The following is a 25,703-nucleotide window of genomic DNA, read 5'->3' as shown; positions in this document are numbered from 1 at the left end:
CGAGATGGAAACCCAATTATACCGAAAGGCGGAAACTGACATGTTGCTGTTTGTCAGGTCTGGCAGGGGTCTGGGTGAGCTAAAATGTCAGGCCGTGTTCAATTAGCCTGGGCTTAAATGCCTCTGATCAAGAGACAGGAGTTGTGTTTAATAAGATGGATCAAACAGTTGAAAGCACATGGTTGATACTGTGAATAATGCAGCAGAGAAGACAAGTAATAATTCTGTAATAATATAATATGTGTTTTAACTCTTTATTTTCATGTCTTCCATTTGCCACATACCACGCTGGAGTTTGATAGCTAGTGTCCTATTCTCCCCCTACTGTCGCAAAATAAGCAGTTTAGCAGTTTAACATTCTTCTGGATGGAATCCGTCCCACATAGAATTACAAGGAGAAACTGCTCAATATTCGGCCATGTATTTATGTGTATTTCAATTTCTACAGTGAGTGTTAAGCATTTGCTATTCTAGCTGGTGCTAGCTAACATAACTGTGCTGCATTCTGTCTGTTGGTGTGCTGAGTCAAGTGTTTTACAATGCTGTTGTTCCTTGATAAGACATTTATTTGGTGATGGGCAAGTGAGGCTTCATGAACCTCTTTATTCATTTTCTAAGCCCACCAGATGGAGCTCTTGGTTTAAAGAAAAAGGATCCGTGAATTAGCCGTGTGAAACCATCCTGATCTTGTGAGCTCCATTGTATTTTACTCTCAGATCAGTCTGGTAATGTGCAACAGAGAACATTTGGAAAAGTTTGCCAAGCGAGTGAACTATCAGCGTTGGTTGATGCAGATTTAAGTGACGAACGAAACGAGAAGTGACTGTTCAGTGTAAACAACATGGGGGCTTCCACGGATGAGATGAGCAGCTATGGAGCAAGCCGCTCCTTAACTATTTTTTCTCTGTGATCATTCTGTTGAATATGGACAGGGCACCTGAAATTGGGCCTTTGATCCGTAAATTTGCACAAACGGCAAATATCATTTACAGGCATGTTGTTTACTTTTTTGAGTTTTGCCTCAACGTTGTTAGTACGTCATACGCTTCATTGGTCTGATTGGTTGATTTGGCCCGTATGTGGGTGATAGTTTATCCAATCAGTAACCAGTATTTTGCCCCTTCCCAAAGACGAGAGTTCCCAGATGGATATGCTGTGGAGTGGATTCAGTGTGATTTCACCCCTTTGTTGAACAGACTACTGTTCACAGACTTCACTACACTTTAAAAAAAACTATTGGGAGTAGAACTTGTGTTGAATAAACTGAAGTACAGTTAGAAGGAATTAGAGAAAATGCTGCTCATGTTGCTGTATGGAATGTATAAACGGTGTATGGTATGGCGCACCTTGAGAATGTTTTTACATCGAAATTCCCCTATCTCTTCTCTTCCTGTAAAAGAGTTTAAAATGTTTGATGACTCAACCTGAACTCATGCTGTTTAAAGAAAGTAATCCAAACAAATGAGATTTTGGGCCAAGGGTGCAGATTTGATGTCAGGATTTGGGGGGGACACATACGCAACTCATACCATGCCACCATAAATCACACCGTAGTAGAGGTTCGCCATTTCATTCAAAAAGTACTGCACATGGAATCATTTACTGTGCTTACCTTTCTTGTTTATTTGTCCTTAAACAGCCAACAGTGTGTATCACTGCTTACTTAACAGTTATATTAGTAAATCATCATTTTAATGGTCTCAGGCAAGTAATGTCTACTCAACCCCAATTCTTCAAACCATCTTCCTTTTCTCCCAGTTAATGGGACTACTTTATGCATGATTCATTGATATGGATGAATCATATGGATGAATCATGTTTTTATAATGACAGTTATGCTGGTAAGCAGTTCCCATCAAAATGGTTTGTTCCACCATTTCAATCTTTCCTTCTTTTAAGATGAGAATCTAAAATGTGAAGAATGTGTAGTATGAAAATACATTTGTTCTATATTGAATAATTTAGGGTATTTTTAATTGGGGGGTGGGAGGGGTGGAGGATTCATGTTTTTCAGAAATTGGGAGGACATGTACTGTACTAGACTCTCAACCTGCCCACCTTTTGGCAGGCCAGTCAAATGTGAAGGATAAGATTTAAAAGGCTCTTGTAACTGTACACTGCTTAATTATTATTTTTCACCGGGCAATACGTCACAGTACAGACGCTAAAGATGCTCTAACTTCCTAGGGAGAAGGATGCAAAATAAGCAATGAAAGAAATTCAAATGGGAGTTTTCGAGCAATGACATAATGAGCTCAAGGGTACTGAGAACTAGTTGAGGTTTATTTTACTTTTTGTTGGAGTAAGGATAAAACAGCTAAAGTCTAAGACTAGCAGAAGGCGTGGGACAAAGGAGCAAATCCCACACCATGTGCAGAGGAGCATCTCTGCAGTCAAGAGAACTGATTCACTCCTTGGACAGATAAGCTTTCACAACAAAAACACACTACATGAACATTGGTTTCATTTCATTTTGTTTGTCATCATCTCAGAGCTCTGAATTGTTCATGCCATTTGTCTTCTCCTCAACCTTAGTCGGTAGAAGGCAAAAGATAAAACACTGAGTTTCCAAACGTTAAGGGCAGCATTAGGGGAGGGATACAACTGAGAACTGTACCATGTATTCACTGATACGGTCAAATCAATGCAAGCTCTACATTCTAAGAAAACTGAGCAGGTGTTCTGGTATTTTCATTCCTCTTAACTAAAAAACATTTGTGATTATATCACTACATAGTCAGCTAAGAAGTGCTTACACTTACACTGTCATTGTTATCCATTCTATCTAGTGGCAACTGGCAGTGTATTGGTATGGTTATCTACAGGTGCTGTTACATTAATGAATCATTGACACAGACAGACGTTTGATGCAGGTCATACTATATCAAGTGTCTATTAAGAGGTTCAAATGAAAATATTTGAAAGATATTCTGTATTGGCATTAAAAACACTTTAGTCCAAATCCTGTACTGTACACTTCACTCTGTCCATTTGCCCTAAGTGACTTCCAGTGAGTCTTACCTGAAAGTGCAGATCTATTTTTCTGAAGTGCAAATAAAATTGTTGATAGTCTGAGTCAGCTTGGCTGCACACTTTAAAATTACAGGTTGACCTGGGATCAATATCTTCCTGTGGGTATGTAAGAGAAGCTAGGATGTCTTTAACAAGATATCCCTGTATCTGAGGACATTAGTCGATGTAGACATTAAAGATGCTAGCTTTCAGGGTCATATTTGTATTTTACGGGTCAACTACAATAGGTTACATGCTTTGATCTTTTAAAAAACACATTATAATTGCACCTCTGCGTGGCGGGCTCTGTCCGGCGGACAATTTCAGCGAGGCAGCAGCCTCAAAATTTATAATGCAGAAAAAAACCCTGATTTAACATGACTATAAAACATGATAACTACATTTAAAGGTCAGAAAAGTAGGATAGGTCCCCTTTAAGTTATTTAAATGTAGCTTTATCATAGCCCAGAATGTCAAAGCACACAGTATAATTAAATGTTTATACAGCTTGATCGGGTGCAGTACATCCCTGTGGGGTTGCTGTGTGTTTTTGTTTTGTTGGGGAACTGATTTGAGGTTGAAGGTTTCTCTGGGTTCTTGACTTGTTACAGTTTTTGGCCTGACCCCTAAGGGCTTAGTGAAAAAATTCATGCTTGTTAGAGCCTTGGACTTTATTGCTATAATCAAGGACTTTAGCAGGCGTAAAGCCAGGAGGAAGATGCTTTAACAGTAAGACTGCCAGCATTCTACCAGCCCCTCAGGGTGCCACAACTGTCAGCCACACTGTCAAATGGAATTTCATTGTTTGTGTTCACAAGAACATCAATATTGCATTTGTTTTATGAAGTTAGTCAAATTGTTGCAAATAAACCAAATATCACAGAGCATAGAGGAGCATCTGCAACCTGACAATGCCAATTTACAATGTTTAAACATATCTTAGAATTATAATTTGATATAAATTGATTTATTTGCTGCTGCATGTCTCAGAAAACCTGGCTCGTCACATGGTTTGTTTCACTCAACAGAACATCTGAGAAGCTGTCATCGAATACAGTTTGGAAAAGGGCAGGCACTTTCAGAACATACTTGGCAGGTGTCAAACTCTTTTTGAGACGTGGAAATAGTTGAGGGTGGAGGATGTTTGTGCAAGTTGGATAGGGCAATAGTTGAGGGTGGAGCAATCATTAAGCGTGGCTGATGGTGCTTGGGGGATTGGGGGAGAGCCTTGACAAAGTCGAACCCCCGGGGCCCTTGGTACTTTAATGCTGCCTTGGTGACGACGGGAGATGTTGAGACCTTTAGCCGGTCCAGCATGTTTCCGACTGACATTTATCAACCTCTTCTGAATACTTTACTCTCTCCTGGTAAGACCTGCTCCCCTTCCACTGCCCTTTGGCTTCAATTATGAGACTCAGTACCTCTGACTTAATTAATTAGTTAAACCCAGAGTCAACTTTTCCGTTTCACTCTTCCTCTGCTGATTTGGGTGTGAAATAATCCACAATTGCTTGTGTAGCTTAGAGGAGTATTTATACAAAATAACCCACAGAATCATATCCCTTTTATAGTACATGCATTGTGCTTCATCCCACACAGAATAAAAAAAAAAAGCTAAAAGAGGTTTTGCAAATTGATCCATCTCTCATTTACTCTTCCTTTCTGTCTTTCTGTTGCTGGCTCTTTCAGAAACATCTACACCTTGAAACATTTTAGAAAAGACAGGCCAACAGACTCATATTTGGTAAAACGTGTTTAATATGCTCAATGATAATAATATACTTAACAGGACTTGTGAAACATATGGTCACTGACAAACCCGATCGAAAACAATATTTTATTTCATCTCTGTCGTCACTTTCTCACTAGATTTAGAGACTTTTCACACCTTCTTAGAACTTGATTTAGAAACAGAGACTAGAGAGCAATTTAGCGTCAGAGCATCGGGGAAAAGGGAGAAATCTGTGGTCGGCCTAATTCATTCCCATGCATGTGGCTCAGAGTCCAGTTCAGTAAACAGTCTATGGGGCCGTCTCTCTTCTCTCACGCAGCAGCACTGTTGTTGTTATGTGACCCCGCAGGGTTAGAGGTTGGAGGTGGGGCGATGGCGGCATGGTTTAACAGAGTGTGAGGTTTCACCATCCAGACCACAACGCCATGGAGTGTGTTTTCAAATCTTCCCACTCTAGGACACGGTTTCAAAAGAAACTGTTTTCAGACTCCAATAACGCCAGCTGCATGTGGATGGTCGGCCAAAATGAGGTTGTGCGGTTACAGGAAAACACATCTCCATGTGGACAGACCCTTAGATTATTGGATAAATGTGACCTTAACCCCTTATAATCCCACTTTAGCTGTTCTCTTCATGTAATATTAATATCTGATACATGACAGCTACTGACTGCTGGTTTCCTGTTGGCTCTGTCAATCCGAGTTCAAACTGTAACTTTAAGTTAAAGTCTTTGTTTTACGCTCAGAAATAAAAAAATAAACAGGAACTTAGTTAAACCAGTTTATTTATCTGTATTAAACATTCCAAAGCAAGTAAGTGTCAAGACAAAGCTAGAACATTGACTTGCCCCAGGGAGATAAAATCTCAAGCTGTTTTCTTTGTTCCACTTTTTGAATGCTTTTTTCCAATCTGAACCCACTTAAAGTCTGACAACAACAAACAATCTATTTATTGCAGGGTGGGAAATGAGGCAAAGATTTATTGTGAGGAGTCACAATCCAATTACTAGGTAACTGTGTGAGATGGAAAGTATGAAGCTAATGTCATTAATATTCTATCTTGGAGTATTTACAGTACTGCGTCGGCGGTGTTAACTCAAGTATTCCTTACACATATTTGAAATGTCCTCGAGCTGTCACATATGCACTTCATTAACCTTAGTCATTTTAAACTTTTTAGCCTGATAATTGACAGTCTCTCTCACACAGACATGCAAGCATGAGTGAATTATTATCCTCCTGTGGTGTGGATTGGTGTGGAAGTGTGGATTCTTTACTCATCCAGTGCTGATAAGAAAACTTTTATGGCTAGTTCCCTAGAGTGTTGTATTTCTGTGAAGCACTTGGATCACTTTTCTTTTTTTTTTTTTTTGGCCTTTTTTAATGGCTTTTTATTTCATAGTACAAATTGACAGGACGGGGGGGGAGAGAGAGGGAATGACAAGCACCAAAGGGCTGCAGGTTAGAATCGAACCCGGGCTGCTGCGGCGAGGGCTTTTGTCCTCTGTATATGGGGCACCTGCCGATTTTTCTTTACCAAAGATTGTTCTCTTGGGTTACAATGCTGCAATTCCACCTCTGCTACAACAGGTTATTTCAGGTTAATTGATATAACATTATTAATCAACCACTGATATGATTGCTTATCAATACCATAACTGAAGCAATACAGTATATGGAGCTATACAAATATGATTTAAAGTTTAAATCAGAAGTAATAAAGGTTCTTTTATTGTCGTTGTACAATACAGAGTTTTACAACAAAATGCAGCTGTCGTGCCTTCATGCTACACAGGAAAAATAAAAAACAAAACAAAAACAGTAGTACACTCCTGTAATGTATGTTTACATCTCTGCATTGGCGACAGCTATTGCAGCATATTGTTTTCAAGTTGTCTGTCCGATAATACATCTGTCTGTCTGTCCCAATCTTGTGAACATGATATCTCAGGAACTGCTGCAGGGAATTTCTTCAAATTTGGCAGAAATGTCTACTTGGATGCAAGGATAAACCATAGCCTGTATAAATAATGGAGGAAATGTCCTTGACCTCACCCTTTCTGAAGAGCCAGAATGAAGCTCAAAGTAGGCAGCTCCCAGTGCCTTGGCATTACGTCATAACACAGCCTTCTCCAAGCTAATTCAAAATAGGTAAAGAGGCAGTTTGTGTTGGGCCGAATGAAGCCTGCCAAGCTACTAAAGCCAACAAGCTAAGCTAACAAGTTAGCAAGAGTACTTCACAAGGAGGGAAAAAGAAGGCAGCTGCCTGGAGACAAAGTTACTTAGTGGCTGTATCAACTTAAATTCAGGCACAGCAAACCACAGCAGGCTGGAGGCCAGCAACAGTGCTGGGTCTACCCGCTTGGGTTAAACTGATTAGATTTTGGAGATCAAAGGTCAAGGCCACTGCAACGTCACAAAACGCATTTTTGGCCACAAATCAGGAATTCCTATACTAATTAAGATCACCTTTCACACTTATATCTAACAGGATAAATTATGAAATGATGACATTTTATATCCGAAAGGTCAAAGGTCAACTTCACCGTGACATTAACATCAAACTTACATCACATCACAACATCAGTCTTCACTTCATATATCATGTACAGTAAGTCTGGACTGTTTGGAGGTAAACTGCAACTGGTTAGTCGAGGCATACAACCATAAGGTGGTAAATGTAGTTTAATTTGCATCGGAAGGATAGCAGCAACAAAAACACTGGTGAATAATGCTAATAAAAAAAACAAAAAAAAACAGAAGCTATAAGTGTTATGGCATTCAAAGTGTGTTTCAGCCATTGTTTCTTTTATTAAGAGTATTAGTTAAACTGCGATTATAGTTCCCCTGAAATATCTGCTCTGTGCTTGACCACCGCCAGTGCAATAGCTTACCATCGATTCAGACATAAAAATGGATAAAAGGGAATTTGATGTTTTCTAATCTGCAAATGTCCTTTTATATTGTGCTTTATTTAAACTTTATGGAATGCATATTCCAAGTTTTTTTTAGCTTGACTGTTTTTGAGACAGTTTGCATGCAGGAAAGCTGCGTGTGGAGCGACTGAGGAGAGGCAATGAATTCAGAATGTAAACGAGGCAAAGGCCCAATATATTCACATGTATATTCATATGTATTTGTGATTGAAAAGGTCGAATAAGAGTTTTATACAAAAGAGTTCACCAAAACAAAGCCTTTCTATTGTATTTACACATCTCACCAAGGTGTATTAATCTTTATATTCTGATTTAGAACAGTGGATTACACATTTATGTAAGCATGCTAAATCATATACTGTTCCTGTAATCCCCCTTTTAACCCATTGTTAAGTTGTCGACTATTCTGAGTTGCAGTTCCAGGGAGTGAGCACATCATTAATAAGGGTTTGGAGTTCAGACAGCGTTTGAGTGCATTTGATTGAATTGGACAGCATATGGCTCACGTACATGGCTTTATTTTTGCCTTTTGTGATTGATGAACTGGTGTTAGTGGTTACTACTGTTACCCGAGTGAGTGCTGACAAATGACTCACTAGCATGAGAGACCAGAAACACTTTGCTGTACGGTGCCATACTATGAAGGGTATCGACTGTGAGAGGAGTGTGTTTTCTCTATCTCACGGCTGTCTGATGACATAATGGGCACAGAGAGATTGTTATGCCAAAGGCCATCTCTGAACCACACGTAAACACCTGTGTGTGACGCAGGGACAGTACTCCAGCACTTTTACAATTTTGAACATAAAAACTGACACGTTAAAGATTGATTTGTCATATCACTCTGTTTCTAGCTCATTATATCCAAGCCTACCTCAATAGACAAAGGACAATTTTGGAGATGAATAAATAAAAGTGTGCTGACTCAAACAAATTGAGTCTGGGTGAATACTCCCAAACAAATGGAATTTTCAAGTCCAGTCAGTATATCTACAATAAAAAATCACAAACTTGTCTCAAAGAACATTACAGTTTGTCCAACATCTTTAAAGTTAGGTGTTGTATATGAGGAGCTCTTTTCCAAAACGCTATAAATTTTAAACAAGGAAATATAGATATTTGGTTTGAAACACTGATGAAGCAGTGAAAAGGTTCTGTATACAGCAAAGTGGCATCACACACTCATTTTTCTTTAATTTGGCTTTTATCTCGTTTTGGAAAAGAGCTTTTCATATTTAAGCAATAGCTCATGACAGGCCGTGATATTTGTTGGGCCGAACAACACCCCTTAGCTGGGATAAAATCCCAACATAACTTGGCCTGAAGTGGCCTATTGCTTTTATAAAACTGTTACCAATTATGGCAATACTAAATTGACGGACATATTCTAAATTAAACAGTGTCTATTAACAAAAATCATCCATAAAGCATTATTTTTTAGAAAGAAATAATCCATTAACAGCGAGCCTTGTCAGAAATAAGACTAACCAATCACTTTATAAATATGTTGTACTAAATAAGACTAACCAATCACTTTGTAAAAATTTTGTACTAAATAGGACTAACCAATCACTTTGTAAATATGTTGTAGTAATGACTAACCAATCACTTTCTAAATATGTTGTACTAAATAAGACTAACCAATCACTTTGTAAATGTGTTGTAAAGAATAAGACTAACCAATCAATTTATAAATATGTTGTACTAAATAAGACTAACCAATCACTTCATAAATATGTTGTACTAAATAAGACTAACCAATCACTTTGTAAATATGTTGTACTAATGACTACCCAATCACTTTATAAATATGTTGTACTAATATGACTAACCAATCACTATATAAATATGTTGTACTAAATAAGACTAACCAATCACTTTATAAATGTGTTGTAAAGAATAAGACTAACCAATCACTTTATAAATATGTTGTAAGATATAAGAAAAATCAATCACTTTATAAACATGTAGAAATCTTCTGCAAGTCCATGTTTAAGTCCCTACATTATGTAAAAAGATGAAAGTGGAGTGTTATAGAGTAGTGACAAGGTTTTGGACGTCATAGCCATGGTATAGGAGATTTATACCACGGCTAACAACCAATCAGATTGCTTGATTCGAGCCATCCGTTTTATAAACAGAGAATTACTAAATGGAGGAACAGAGTAACCTGGCTCCATTGAGCCAGTAATTCCTGCTGGGATTGAGTAAGATTCAATGAAGCCACAAGTCCATATGATATCAGCCTTATTTTAAGAGAAAGCGTGGTTTATTTGCATTGTCATGCAGAAGCACTACACTACTCATAATCCTAGGTGTGACAGCGATGCTTCTGATTGGTGGAGCTTGCAGATACTATGGACTGTTCAATCATAGCTGAATCAAATGTTTTATGGTCACGGTTCATCTCGTAGTTTAATTAAATGTTTTGTAAAGGGTAGACAACCCTGTTTATTGTTAAATCACTAACCCTACTGAATTAATAATTCAAAATAAACAAGTAATCAATTTTAGTTTCCTTGATACTTTATGATGGATAATGTTATATTTGTAACTTTTAGGGCTGTCCGAAATACCATTTTTTTTCTAGCTTTGGATCTTCAGTTCCATCTTTGGTTCCATTGCATTCACATTCTGCATGGCTGTAACCAGTGTATATTTTCATTAAGTCACCTGTAAACAACACCATACTCTAAACATATCAGACTGCTCGGTCATAACACAACGCCATAGATGTGTCCGTTCCCCGCTGAGATGGACGAGCTGCAGTGTTTCACTGGAATTTATCAATTAACGGCTATTAGTGGTAATTGCACTGAACATCACGGTGAATTTCAGCCTGCATGCCCATCTTTTAAGCCTAACATTGTTGAAACAGAGCAGCTTATATTGGTGATGCTTATAAGGGCAACACCCCCCCCCCCCCCCTTTCAGCTGCCTGCTGGGCACCGAGCCCCAGGGTGAGGAGAGGAGAGAAAAGTGAGGAGAGGACAGGAAAGAGCAGGGAGGAGAGGAGAGGAGAGAGGAGAGGAGAGAAAAGTGAGGACAGGACAAGAAAGAGCAGGGAGGAGAGGGGAGGAGAGAGGAGAGGAGAGAAAAGTGAGGACAGGACAGAAAAGCAACCATAAATGACAGCAAAACACAGCAAACACTCTCGCACGTGCTGCAACACGTGCCGTCTGGTTTAATTAAAGGTATTTTTTAAGGATTGTGTTGTAAAAAAAAACAAAATATGAATACTAAAATTGAAAACTGAATACCTACCCAATGAGGTGATATCCGAATAGTCTAATTTTAGAGTCCAACCCTAGTATCTATACTATACAGAACATTGTGTTTTCCTAACTTGTCCCTGACTAATGTTTAATTCTGGTATATTTTTAAGAGAGCTCTGGGTAGTGTCTTGTTGTGGAAATAGATTCTTCAATAAAGATCAACAAACAGGATCAGCTTTTTCTCCGTGGTTTATTTTGCCAAAGCATTTTCTTCTGCAGACAAAAATACGTTCATCCCCACATCCTCACAAGTTAGAGTCTAGCAGGGAATGACCATTTGCCAAATCTCGCACAGTCTTTTAGTTAGAGGGACAGGACGCGAATAGCCTTGGTTGGGTGACGTCTTTAGACCAAACAAAAACATGCCTTAGACATTACAATTCTGAACATTCTGAACCTCTCTCATCACAAGGTCTCTAACACAGGGTACAGATGCACAAATGTGCCAATATATCATCATGAGTTAGTTATTTGCATTATCCATTAAGAATGTGAGACAGAGGAGACATTGAACTGCGTCTGACCTGACAAAACTATGATTATGAATTACAAATATCCAAAATTCCCACAACAGTCCCCCCTTTGAACATTTTATGTTCACTACAAAAGGAAATTTGTAATTTATCTATATTTCAATTTTTAGCAATTTTTTAAATAGCATGCATCAAAACTGGAGAAAAAGCTTTTTATTTTATAGATGAAAAAGGTAATTTGGTTAAAAACATTGATTGGAATAGTCACAAAGGGTAATTATCATGTAATAAATGATTGAGATGGAAAGGAACAAACGATGAATAGCATTATACAGATAAACCCCTTTCTTTTTTTCACTACCACAGGCCAGAAATTGACCTGATGGCTTGAAACATCCACCCTGAAGGGGAAGAATTATAAAATATGATTAAAAAGAAGGTGCGGATACAGCATACATGTATTTGGCCAAACTTCTAACCACAGGGCCCCCACTCACCGTCACCGCTCAGCAACTTTCTAATTTCTACAGCCCCCTTGACAAAGTCTGTTGTCACTCTTCACCGGGTTGAGACGAAGGATATCTAAACAATCCCCCCCCTTTGTAGCGGTCTGGTCAAGCTGTAGAGGGTAAAGGAGCTAAGGTCGGACAGGCAAGCAGGCAGACCTGAGTGAGACAGTTTGCACACAATTACATGTCATGTTTGCACAAAAGGGTGAGAATTTTATTGTTGTCATCACGCATGTGGTTGTAGTGTAATCACACTCTAACATTCACATTCTGTGTTTAAATCAGTTCGACTCAATATCTGAATCCAAAAACGGTGGTACCCACAGATCTTCATCTGGGGTCATGTTGATTCATGGGTACTACCAAGTGGCGGAGCTCACTAATGAAACCACGAGAGCTCTGCAGCAAGGCAGCACGCAACGAATGACCAACAACATTACCACCACTACAATCAACACATGGAGTAGTAATCTGACAGCGGTGGATTTTCCATCCCCCCATCGTGAGCCAGGACCAAGGTCCCAGCCGTCATGAGCTTCTGAGTTTTGCTTTTCTCTCAACAGTTCATTCAAGTGGGCGACAACATGAGTCAAGTTGTCACCTAATGCAAGCACATGGGTGCAGCATTTTGTCCCGATAATGTGGCACACATCCCCTTGAGAGGCAAGGCTGTGGGTGTGTGTGAGGTTCAGTCTGTCCAGGTAAGGGCCCATGTTCTTGCACTCAGGGTTAGTGTAGGCAGCGTTCCATGCGCTGTTGCACGTGGCTCTCACTGTCTAGTTGCAAATGGACGTGCCCAGATTTTGGTCAAGTGATGTGACGGCACAAACCGTGTGTGGTTTGTCGTCATCACTGAATGATGCACCTGACTCAGTGTAGTTGTGACGTTTCTGAATCTGACTGTCGATCCCTCGTAGTTGACGGCACTGATGTTCAGAACCCCCAACCAGGGAGCGAGGCCGCAGGCAGTGCCATGCCCACACCGTGAGGATGTTGGGCTAAGACATAACAACTGCCATTCATCATCAGCCTGGCGGTTAGAGCCACAGCTCGTTACCAGGCATTCTGCTCCAGTCGGGTGACCGGGGCGATGTCCACGATGTGTAGTTCCTGTCCGTTCCGATCTGCAAGGCTGGAGTAGGACTCGTTCAGCGGCAGGAGTAGTAGGTGTTGAGCCGGCAACAGGTCCAGGTGGCGTCTCAACCCCTCCTGGAGTGGCTGGCCTTGGAAGATCGATGCCATCTGGTTCCCTCGGATCTGTCTGTACAAGGGCGTCATCTGATGGCTCCGTGACTCTTTTGCAGTGGCAGGTGTGGATCCAGGTGGCGCTCTCTGTGACCCTTACTGCTGTTTCTGTGACGCGCAGCACCTGGTAGGACCCGTTCCACCTTCTTGATCACCAAGATTTCCTTCTCAGATTTTGGACCGCTACCCATTCACCTGGATCCAGCTATTCACCTGCTTGTGAATATCAGAGAGAACAGAGGTTAGATGTATACACTATCGCAGTATCTCATCTTCACAACACCCTATCTCAGGGAATTGCCTTCTCTCAGACCCAATCCCAGTTCGCAAAGGCCGACCGAACAGGATTTCAAACAGGCTGAGATTATTTCTGGACCTGATTCTCCCCCTCATGTACATCAACACAATGGGGAGGGCCTTTGTCCAGGGCAGTTTTGTTTTCTTACAGCTTTTAGCTAGTTGGTTCTTTAGGGTCCCATTTTCTAGCTGAATGCCGCCTCAGGTCAAAACCGAGGTACTGACTGATGTCTTTAAGTGCGGCATTTACAAAAGGGGTCCCATTGTCGCTTGATATTCGTAAGGGGACTCCCCATCTGGGAAGTATCTGTGTTAGTAAGGCTTTTGCCATTGTTGAAGCATCTTGCTTTGAAGTGGGAAAAGCCTCTACATACTATGAGAACCTGTCGACCATGACGAGGAAAAATTCCTTTCCTTCACTTGGTGTTAGTTCTATGAAGTCCATTTGTAAGTGATCAAAAGGTCTCGCTGCTGGGGGATGGACGCTCTGTTTGAACCTAATGCCTCTGCCTGCATTGTTTGTTGCAGAGATCACAAATCATTTTGTATAGTGAGAAGCCCTTTTGCTAACCAATTTCTTTAAATATCACATGTCATCCAATGTCTTTGGATATCACATGTCATCCCCCCTTTTGACGCGTGGTCTTGACCATGCGTCAATTTAGCGTAATGGTGAAACAAATAATCCGGCAAACAGGGCTTGTCATTAGGCCCATACCAAACGTTTCGTTTCATCACACTGCCAGCTTGCTTCCACGCCCATTTCTCTTTTGGTGTGGCTCTGTTCTGCAGCTCTTGTAAGTCTGCTTATGGTGTTACAGCGGGCTGGAAGTGATAGCAAGCTCTGTTATCAGCGGTAGTATGTTCTTCTATTACATATGTCGATGTGATGTGGCAAGAGCAAAGCATCAAGGAGGGAAGCGACCAAGTTGTGATGGGCGATGGGTTTGCCAGATGCAGTGAGAAAATCTCGATTTTCCCAAATTTGTCCAAACGAGTGGCAAACTCCCCATGCATATCTGCTATCTGTGAAAATAGTGACAGTCTTACCTCTAGTCAATTTGCATGCTTCAGTCATAGCCACAAGCTCAGCAGCTTTTGCTGAATAGTTAGACGGGAGAATTTCTGCCAAAAATGTTTTGTGTATGGTGACTGCAAAACCTGATTGGTTAAGGCCTTTTCCCGGGTCCCTTGATGCTGTGCAGCCCACAAAAAGCTCCATGTCGCGGTTGGTGGGTGGTGTTTTGCGAAGATCAGGTCTGGGGGAACAGATTTCATTAATAATAGCCACACAGTCATGGGGCTCCTATTCTCAGAAGTAGGGAGCAACGTGGCAGTATTGAGTACAGTGCAGCGCCGTACAGTGATATTGTACTGTGATATTGGCAGTTCGAGCAGAATGGTGTTGTATTTTAACCATCTTGCGGAGCACATATTTTTTGAGGTTTTTTCCTCTAACAAAATCATTAAGACTGCATGTGGGACTAACAAGGTTAGTGGAGAGTAACCGACAATGTCGCGAGAAGCTATGACTGCCTTCTCTGCAGCTGCCACAGCTCTAGGGCAGGCTGGGAGACCGGCTGCCATAGGGTCTAGTTTGAATGAGAAGTATGCAACCTTTTTTTTTTTTTTTTTTTTTTTTTGCCCCCGTAATCCTTCAGTAAGACGGAGGACATGTATTGTCCCTTTTTATCAACGGTTTGTATAAATTGGCGGTTGCAATCTGGGAGGCCCAGAGTGGGTAGTGTCTGTAGAGCTAGCTTTTGATCGTGGAATGTTTTTTCTGCATCGGGTGTCCAAAGGACTTTGTCCCGTGCTGCTAGACCCTGACCATGAGCAATGGCCGCCAAAGGTGCCTTGATGCTTGCATAGTCAGGGATCCACTGTCTACAGTATGATGTCATGCCAAGAAAACTCATAACCTGTTTCTTTGTGATTGGTTTTGGGATTTCTTGGATGCAGAGATGCACTTTTGGGAAAGTATTTTCCCCTCTTGCGATATAATGTGTGTAAGCAAGGCTAGCGTGTCCGCGACGCAAGCCTCCTGTGTAGGAGAGCAAATCATTAAATGATCCACATGTGCCAGCAAGGCGCTGTTTTGTGGCAGACTTAAGGACTATAAATTCTCACGCTGAGCAGCGTTGAGGATGGTTGGAGACTCCGACAGCCCCTGACACAGTCGAAAGCCACTCACTTTCAGGTGGAACTTGTGAAAAAATTTCAGGAGGATTTGGTACTGTAGGGGCACGTGCATGGATTGCTGCATTTACCGCCTGCAAGTCCTGGACAAACCCTTCACTTGTCTGGCGTATGTGGATGCCTTTTTTTTTTTGTCCCCACCGTACATACTTTTCGTAATGGATACTGTCGCTGGCGGGGCCTATAAGGATTTTTGGGTGATTACAACAGGTTTTTTTTTTTTTTATTTGTTTTAAGCAAATCTACATTGTGCCGGTGTTGTGCCCACACTTGCGGTGGCACTCGTTTCAGTTCTGGTACGTCAGTGACATTATTAATCATTATCTTTCCGTGTGGTGCAGTGAAGTGTGATGTAGAGTATACCTCTGGGTTTTGAAGTTTAAATCGCGACCGATCTCAAGAGCAGCAACTGCCTTTTGAATTGTTATTCGATGCACCTTTAAACCTTCATGATGCTCAGTTGCGGGGTCGGCCGTTTGATTCCATCCGGTCGCCTTGATGCATTTTGTCAACCAAGGTTCCAGATTGTTGCGGCTCCTGTGTTTTGATCAGGGAAACATACGGGAACTGCGGCACTTGGAAGGAAACGTTAGGCAGGCACACAGAAATTGCACAGCGTGTGTTATCCCAATACAGGCATTGCAGTTCTAAACTGTCCCACAGAGTACTTTGTTTAAACCATGTTTGTTCAAATAGAATATCTTTCCTTAAGCAGATGTGTGCAGCACAATGTGCTGCAGTGAGGCTCGAGTGGGGGAGGAGCCATAGTTAGTGGTAAGTAGCCGCATTATCAGGAGAAGTCAGAAAGGTTTTAGTGTATAGATCATTTTTAATTATGGTTAGGCCATTGAGCCTGACTTAATGTTTATGCCTAACACACACATAAGATCTCTAACACAACTCCTGCTCATTTTGGGTGTTGTTTTGAAATCGGTGTGTCGTATTACAGATCCTGTCGCTCCAGGATCTACTAGGGATGTGAGGGGTACGTCTGCAACAGTGAGTGTCAGTGTGGGTAGATTCTTATAGGCAGCAAAGTTTAGTGAAGCATACATTTCCTGCAAGTTTTGTGATGTGTGTGTGTTTTCTAAGCATTCAATAGCCTGAAGTACGGAATTTAAACTGTGTTGTGGAGAGAATGTGGATGTGTTGGTGTATTTACGTGTTCCGTTCGGATGGCCTGTGTCCGGTCCAGATGCGCCCCTCACTCTCCCCAGTCCTCCGGCCAGTCAATCGCCCCTGTGTCGGAATCCCTGGCGGTTGGTCTGCCATTGTTCACGCTCTGGGCAGTCGTTTCGCCAGTGTCCATGCTTTCCGCAGATGAAATAGCTTCTCGCCCCCTTGGCCCTCAGCCATGCCCTCTGCCTTTTTCACGACCTCTGTGATGATTGTCTCTTCGGAAATGCTGACAAAAAGTCAGGAGCTCTGCTGCATATTTCTGTCCTCCATCCTTGACCTTGGGGAACAGGGGAACAGTGGAACAGTTTTTTCATGTTCGTCACGCTGTTCAGGTTTTTGCTCCTGGTGTAGTGGGAGCCAGCTCGTGCACGTAGGTGGGGGAGTTGTGTAGATGATCGCGATCGCCGGGGGCCGAGTCCTCTGCCTCTTCCCCTGGATCTGCCTGTCGTGGCGGCCGGCTGGCCACCTATCCCCCTCCCCAGTGCAGCCAGGTCGTCAAGGGGGTAGAGTGGTTGGTGCGGTTATGGTGCAGGCTGGGCAGCCTCTTGGATCTGGGGCTGAGCCTGCTGAGCCTGCTGCTGGTTGGCTGGTTGGGGAGCTAGCCTGGTCGGAGGAGCCGAGTCGAGGTCGAGGGTCGCATCTAGTTTAAGACACAGAGAAGAAGGAGGGGGAGGAGAAGTTACCCTTTCCCTGCCTGTCTGCTGCCTTTTGTCTCTCAGCCTGGCTTCCTGTAGCCAGCTATCTCGTCGGCCCAATCAGCTTTGAAGGACTCCTTTCTTCTGCCCCTCCTGCTCTTTTGCCTTTCCCTGTCATCTTTCTTTCTTCTGCCTGAGGTTACTTTTCAGAATCCAATTGTGTGAGACTAAAACTGCCTGTATTGGGAAAACCCAGTCAGTGGCCCAAAATTTGAATTGGTCAACGCAAGATTCACCGTAGTTTTGTTCATGTACTGGAGATTTGGGCTTAGGGCTACGCCTTCGTGGCGTTTGCTTTGAGTTGGCCCCATCTCACTTAGTTTAGGTCTGTGTAGAGTCGCGCTGACGTGTCAGTTATGTGCTTCATTGTTTCTCTGAGGATGCTATTTCTATGTTTCATACAGTGTAAGTTTGGGCCTAGCTTACCTTGGTTATGCTAAGCTCGTCTTTAGTGATATTGAAATCAATTGAAACGCTAAACTCTTTAGCTTTAATGCTAGCTAGTTTAGCTTTAGCTATATTGGTAATGCTAACTTAATTTGGCAATACCCACAGTCTAATTTTGATATGCTATTTTTCTCAATGCTAATTAGCCTAGCATTAGCTATGCTAGTTATGCTAAGCTAGTCTATAGTAAAACCCACAGTCTAAATTGATATGCTAGGTTCTTTGCTCAATGCTAATTAGCTTAGCATAAGCTATGCTAGTTATGCTAAACTAGTCTATGGTAATAGGTGCATCAATCGTAAATGCTAACAACTTAGCTTAGCCTTTCTGGTAGCTATGCTACTAGGGCCTATAGCTAACTGCTAGTCCCTCTCAGCTGGTGCTGTCTGTTGCACCCCCCTCCTGTCTGGCGGTCTGCCAAACCACTCCTGGCAAAAGTGACGTGTACCAAGAATTCAAACTACACAACGTTTGATTCAAAATGGCGACCAGGTTTTAAAATGGCGGGCCTCCAAGCCACGCCCAATACCTAAATTTCAACTGCGCCCAAACTACAAAATGGCGATTGATAGCACAACCACACCTATTTCCGATTTTCTTCTGCGCCACTGTTCAAAAATGGCGATTGGCCTTTATAGCCACACCCAACTTTTGAATTTCAATTGTCAAAATGATACCGTCCGCAAAACTTCATTTGTTTGATTTACAGCATGTATATAAAAATTCTATTTTGCGTTTTTTTCTAAATTTGGATTACAGCTGAGTCATATTAACCTTTTCTACTCGGAACCATGAAAGCCAGCTGCTCAACATGCTGATAGCAGTTTGCCAAGGCACATACATTTTCTCAATTGGTCATCTGGTCAGTCAAAACATGTCTTAAATGAACGCACACACATACGCACACACACACAGGCCTGCAACATTCATTCCAATGCAAACATCCTTGATAAAAGTGGGTCAGTCAGTGATTTACCCGTTTTTACCCGTTCAAAGATTTTCTAGAATCCAGTTTATGGATCTACATATATATCTATGGGTTACAGATTTTTTTTACAGATCTATATATTTATTTATTTTCGACAGTAACGTTACCTTATTAATTGTTGCTTTACATATCGTACATGCAGTGGTTATATGAGTATACATATATATATATATTCCTGTAGGAGTTTTCACAAGCCGAGTTTTCACCCTACTGACTGAATTACTTTATTTTGTTTCTAGTTATTTATTGACGTAAAAACAATCTCTCCCTATATTATCTTATGCTCCCTCTTTCCTCAGCGCGAAGGAAAGGGAGGATAGTACCGTTGATGTGACCTTGAGCTAAAACAAAGCCTTTACACACTCTCCTCTTTCCACAGCTTTCGAACATTAACGCACACACACAAAGATGGGGTAGAGAGGGAAAGAGAAAAAAGAGACGCACATGGGAACAATGCACATATAGACTTACAACAAACTATCTACCATACTGTCCGGAATCACCTCTTACTTTGCTCATGAGCTAACCGGAAACGTTGCTGTAATTCACCTCAAACAGACTCGAACTGTGAGACAACGTTTTCACAAACCAGTACTACTAATCAGACTCGAACTGAAAAGAGAGCAGCTGATCAGACTGCTGGCCGGCCCTCGCACAGACACTGTACGTCAAAAAACAGAAAGACTCGAACTTCCTGCAGAGGAGGGTCCCGCACCCTCGTCTTCTAGGGCCCTAGTGGACGTCAACACACAAACAAATGGACTCGAACCATTTGCGGAAGAGGGGCTAGTAACCCTCGTCCTCTGGACGTCAACAAACAAACAAATGGACTCGAACCATTTGCGGAAGAGGGACTCTCACCCTCGTCCTCCGGACGTCCTCTAGACGTCAACCACCAAACAAATGGACTCGAACCATTTGCGGAAGAGGGACGGCACACTCATCCTCTAGACGTCCTCTAGACGTCAACAAACACACAAATAGACTCAAACCATTTGCAAAGAGGGAGTGGCACCCTCGTCCTCTAGACGTCTACAAAAAAAAAACAAATGGACTCGAACCATTTGCGGCTCAGGGACTCTTACCCTGTCCTAGACGTCACCAACAAAAAAAAAACTCACCGGAGATTATTGAAGAGATCCTCCACCAAGTTCAGTAGGCACCAGCAGTGAGAGGACACTCCTGCTGTTGGACGTTAGGCCCCCACTTCTCAGCTGAATTTGTGGCGAGGTTGAGGAAGGAGCTTCACTCCACTGTGCACAGGTTTCACCGTCAGTCCTGTCCAGCCTGTGCCTCTCACTCCGGGTGCCCACCCAGGGACGCCAAATTGTTGTGGAAATAGATTCTTCAATAAAGATCAACAAACAGGATCAGCTTTTTCTCCGTGGTTTATTTTGCCAAAGCATTTTCTTCTGCAGACAAAAATACGTTCATCCCCACATCCTCACAAGTTAGAGTCTAGCAGGGAATGACCATTTGCCAAATCTCGCACAGTCTTTTAGTTAGAGGGACAGGACGCGAATAGCCTTGGTTGGGTGACGTCTTCAGACCAAACAAAAACATGCCTTAGACATTACAATTCTGAACATTCTGAACCTCTCTCATCACAAGGTCTCTACAACAGGGTACAGATGCACAAATGTGCCAATATATCATCATGAGTTAGTTATTTGCATTATCCATTAAGAATGTGAGACAGAGGAGACATTGAACTGCGTCTGACCTGACAAAACTATGATTATGAATTACAAATATCCAAAATTCCCACAACAGTCTGCACTTGTTTCCTTTTAGGCTGATTACAGCCCCAACAACCTTCACCATTCAGGTGGAGCTGCCTGTATGCAATCCTAAGGCTAGAAAGTCAGCTAATCACTTATTTTAAGGGCACATAATCCCTGAGGTTGACTCAGATGAGTGTATCGATATTTCTTGATGAAATCATCTCTCCTCCAATCTGGGCTATGGTGGCAGCAGAGTGTGAGAACAATGTTCAGAGAGGCTCTAAGATAATGGAGCTGGAGTAAGTGAGTAGGACATGCCCATCCTCAGTGGAAAATACGCCGTTGAGTGTGACTAAGATAAGATAAGATACAATATTCCTTTATTAGTCCCACAAAGGGGAAATCTCCTTATTACAGCAGCAAAGTGGACAGCAAACATGGAAGAAGCATCAATAAGAAACTATGTAGAAAAAAATATAGAAAACAAAATATGAACAATATAAACACAGGGAAATATAAAAATATAAGAATAACAGGAACAATATACAGAATTTTGTAAGTATTTTAAATTTACACTAGGCACAGAGGAAAAAATAAAAGTAGCAAATAAAGATGCTGACTGGGCCTTTTGTCTGTTATGAGCTGTGCGCTAAACATCTATATTTTATATAAATTAATCAATGTATCTTTAATGAGGGTTACACCAGGGCCGAGGCTTTGCCTGCACCAGCATCAGTTAGAGACTACACTCATGCAGTGGCATGCAGTATCCCATCCACAGGCGTCCCTCTCCAAACTCTCTGCTTCTGTAGACTCTCCTCATGATGAGGGCACTTGTGTGTCTTGAGGTCCTCTGATTCAATTATATTTGCATCTGATATTATCTGGGGATTTCTTTCTGATTTTGCGGGGTTTTATTCTGGGGACTGTGCCAGAACTTGGCAAAAAAAAAAAAAACGTTGGACCTCTAAGAAAAGAAGGAAGCTCATGGGAAATTAGTGCTTTCAAAGCCTGATTGAGCGGACGAGAGAGAGAGAGCGAGAGAGAGAGAGACAACAGAATGACAGGGCACATACAGCCACTCCACTTCCACAGAGGAAACACACACACACACACACACAAACACACACACACACACATTTGTTGCAAGATGTATCACAGTGATTATACCATCAGGCCGATAACAGACACAAATTCATATTTGAGATACGGGATCACGAGTGGAAAAACTGACTTCAGATGACATGTTTTCAACAGGCTCATGTGCAGTCACAGTAGTACTGTAATAATACGCTTGATATCCCAGATATGGTATCAGCCTTGATTGACTTGTCTCTCTTTGCTGTGTCTTTACTACCTTCTGCTTCTGTTGAATGTTGCCAAAACAACGTGGAGCTCAACCGACCTGCTAACACTGTCCCTAATCTCCCACCCTTCTGTCGTCTTCAGATCATGCTGCTGACTGATCCAGAGGTAGAGAGCAGTCTACTGATCAGCTCTGATGAAGGGGCTACCTACCAGAAGTACCGGCTGAGCTTCTACATCCTCAGCCTCCTCTTCCACCCTGAGCAGGAGGACTGGATTTTGGCCTACAGCCATGACCAAAAGGTTAGAGAATAGGGAAGGCTAGTTTGGCAGTCAGTTGTTCAAAGGTAAAGGAAGCTGAGTGAAGTAAAGGAAGTGTGGCTCCAAGCACACAGTCAGAGTTCATGAAGTTTATTTGGGAGAGAGCTGGATACGCTTCAGGTTGTTCCAAATCCACTGTGAGAGTTTTCACTACGTCGAGAAAGAAAAGCAAATGGAAAAAAAGATGATGTGCTTCAAATTTTTGAGCCAAATTCTTACTAAATCTCTGATTCTCTACATCATAATCCTAAAATTAAACCTCATAATGATTCCCTTTCAAGTCAAAATGACAAGATTACAAGTGAGATCGTCGAAGTCTACCAACTTCATTTAATTTTGAGGTAGGAAGTCAAAATGATGAATTTTGAAATTACATCAAAATAAGCAGACGCTAAAAAAAACTGCATCTGACTTTAAAAATCTAAATCATTTTGATTACAGTAACAATCACTAACCTGTAATTTAATTTCAAAATATCATATCTTTATCTATCTCTATCTAAGAACAGTGCATTACTTATTCATAAGTCAAAAGTTTATTTTTCACCTCAAAGAATGTTAATGTTGAGAAATGAATCTGGACTAATATAACATGATTTAAGAATGCATCTGATGTGTTGGGCATAATTTTGACATAATTTAATTTTGAATAACTTTTTGAGTCAAAAATTGGACTTGAGAGTGAAAATTCTTACCGGCCTGCCAGATCGACTCAACGGTTCATTCTAGGACTTTTTTTAGTAAAAGCTAAGAACAGGAGTGGATCTGGTACGAGATGCCGTTGTGAAGGTTGAAAAGCGTTACGTTTATTTTTTAAAGTTTAGAAAACAAAACAATGTGGCATTATCGTCTATACAATATTCACTTTCTGTGTGAAAGTTCAAAAAATATATATAAATGTGGAAAGTAATCACCCTTGAGGGCTTTACTCATAATTTAGAAATTTTGACCAAATTATGTCAATTGAGTACTGAAAAATTACATTTACTGAGAGCTGGCATGTCTGCCCTGGTTAGATTCATAATGTTGTTATTTATTCTTGATCACATGATTCCTGATTTAAGAAAAATGGGTATAAAGCCTTTAAATCCTTTTGTCCAAAATATTTTTTTATATTTCTTAAATACATATATCAAGAAATGTGTTGTGACAGTCTCAGTGGAATGTCTAACCATAAACTACACCTTCAGAATCACACTGTAGAGACACAGGGCAAATGGTTTCCTAGTAAATAATCATCTACTGTAAGAAGGCAAAGTGCAGGATATGCAAAAATAATTGTATCTTTGAAAAAGAGAAAAGTGAGGCAGAGAGAGATAGAAGAAAGAAAAGAGAGAGGTCAAATATAAAACATTTTAAAATAACCTTTCTGCATTAATAAAATGCTTTTCTTGCAGCTCAGCCCATTTGGGTCTAATGTTTCAGTTTTAATGAATTATGAAGGCATTCTCCTTTAGAAGACTTGTGTGTGTGTGTGTATGTGTGCGTGTGTGTGTGAGCATGACTCTTGTCTCTGAGTTGGCTTAATCTTTCTTTAAGAAACATCACACTTTCATTTTGCAGCGAGTATAATCCCTCACACACACACACACACACACACACACACACACACACAAACACACACACACACACACACACACACACACATTCACCTTTAGCACACAGTCCTACAATTTGAAACCAATAAACACCGTCCTATTTATTATTAATTAATTTTTAAGTTGTGTTATTTCCCAGCCATTTTTCACTTCCGTTTACCTGTTTTACTATTCTGCTGTGCCTCCAACGTAGTGGCTGGAAATGACTCTGACTGAATGCAGTGCATGAATAAATGTAATTATGGGTCTGGGCTTTCAGACCACTCTTAAATGATAGTCATAACCAATGAGCTGATGGGGTTCATGGGCTTAAGGCTTCAGAAAATATCACTCCGTTTCTACAAGATTTTATGATGTAAAAGAAGTATGTATTAAATTATATTGTATTTTGAATCACAGTAGTGCTTTGTGAAGAATTGAACAAACAAATAATAAAACTGGTACTGCGAGCTCAATTTGTTCCAGATCTGCCCTGGTACGTACTGCCTTCAGGCAATAGTGGTAGCTGGAATAAGGTGAAGTTGACCTCTACCTTTTAACACTCTTGTTTGTTATTGTGAATGGAATAGTCAAACTATCCTCTTTCAAAAATCAGAAGCATATTTAGTGCTCAGTGTCACACAAGGTATTTCAGTTATTTGAGTGATTCTTTAAATCTGATGCACTTTAGGTCCCCTAAACTCACAAATCACAAAAGGCATTTTAAAGCCACCATTAAATAGAACATTATAATGCAAAACTAAAAAAATGTTTTTAATTTTATTATTAAAAATGGGTTGTCTAAGTCGTAAACGACAAACATTTTTCCATTTCTCCACTGACCTGATCATCACATTTCAGTCAAAATCAAATGAATAAAAATTGCAATTAATACCAACATTTTTACTACTAACATGATCAGGTTTGTCTACTTTAATAATTCCGTATGAATAATTATGGCAGTATAATCTTCATAGTTCAGCTTTGTACAGAATGCTATGCCATTAGTACATTAACTGCTCAGTATGTAAAATGCAGTAATTAATTTATACATTTCATATCTCTTACTACATTTTCAGGTTGATACTTATATTTTGTGTTTCTAGAATGTTTTTACATGTTTTAATGGTCCAAGAACACATAATTTTTTTGCCCATGCGTTCTGCCTGTAGACTGTATAAAAAATGGACATAGCCTCTCCGTCGAGGTTGTTTCTCTCAACTTGATCCAATCATACTCGCCTACGGGAGTCTCCATCTTGTCAGACTTTGACTCCGCCTAATTTCCTCTTACCAAAAAAGGGCATTGATGTGACGTTGGGGGGAGGGAGGCTGATGTCTGGCTGATGTATACCTCTGTGGCGAAGTGAGGGCCAGGGGCTAGCTGTCACTATTATGAAACCTGTCCCCAGTGACCAGTCTGCATACTGCAATTTTTGGCACTTCCGTATTGGACGAACCAAATTTGCTGTGGTTGGGGCTTGGTGCTGCCCCTGCATTCCTCCTCTGTTGTTACACTGTCTCTTTAAGTCCCCCTCCTGAAAAAGCCCAGTCTGCATCTCCAGTCTGCTCTAGTTGGGCCTCATTTATCAAACTTCCGTGGAAACGGGCGCAGATCTGAGCGCATAATTGGTCGTAGGAAAGGACCCACGTGTGATTTAGGAAACATTCGTATCAGACCAATCTTAGCGTATGAATGAGCGTGCCTTGATAAATGTGGCGGTTGAATTTGATGGTCATTAACATGTTACGCCCCTAAATAGTCCTGGTTCGGAGGCCTCGCCCACTGAGG

General features: G+C 41.2%; 1 protein-coding gene across 1 annotated transcript in view; it reads left to right on the top strand.

Annotated features, from left to right (window-relative positions):
* The window catches only part of sorcs1 (sortilin-related VPS10 domain containing receptor 1), a 253,520-nt gene that overhangs the window by 156,405 nt on the left and 71,412 nt on the right, over positions 1–25,703 (top strand). The window contains exon 4 of the mRNA XM_083931517.1: positions 22,160–22,318. Coding sequence (XP_083787643.1) covers positions 22,160–22,318 — 159 coding nt within the window. The remainder of the gene's footprint in view (positions 1–22,159; positions 22,319–25,703) is intronic.

This window comes from Echiichthys vipera, assembly GCF_963691815.1.
Source record: "Echiichthys vipera genome assembly, chromosome: 2".
In the NCBI taxonomy this organism is placed as follows: Eukaryota; Metazoa; Chordata; class Actinopteri; order Perciformes; family Trachinidae; genus Echiichthys; species Echiichthys vipera.
Note: the sequence above shows the minus strand (reverse complement) of the source record. Positions and strands in the feature narration are given on the sequence as shown.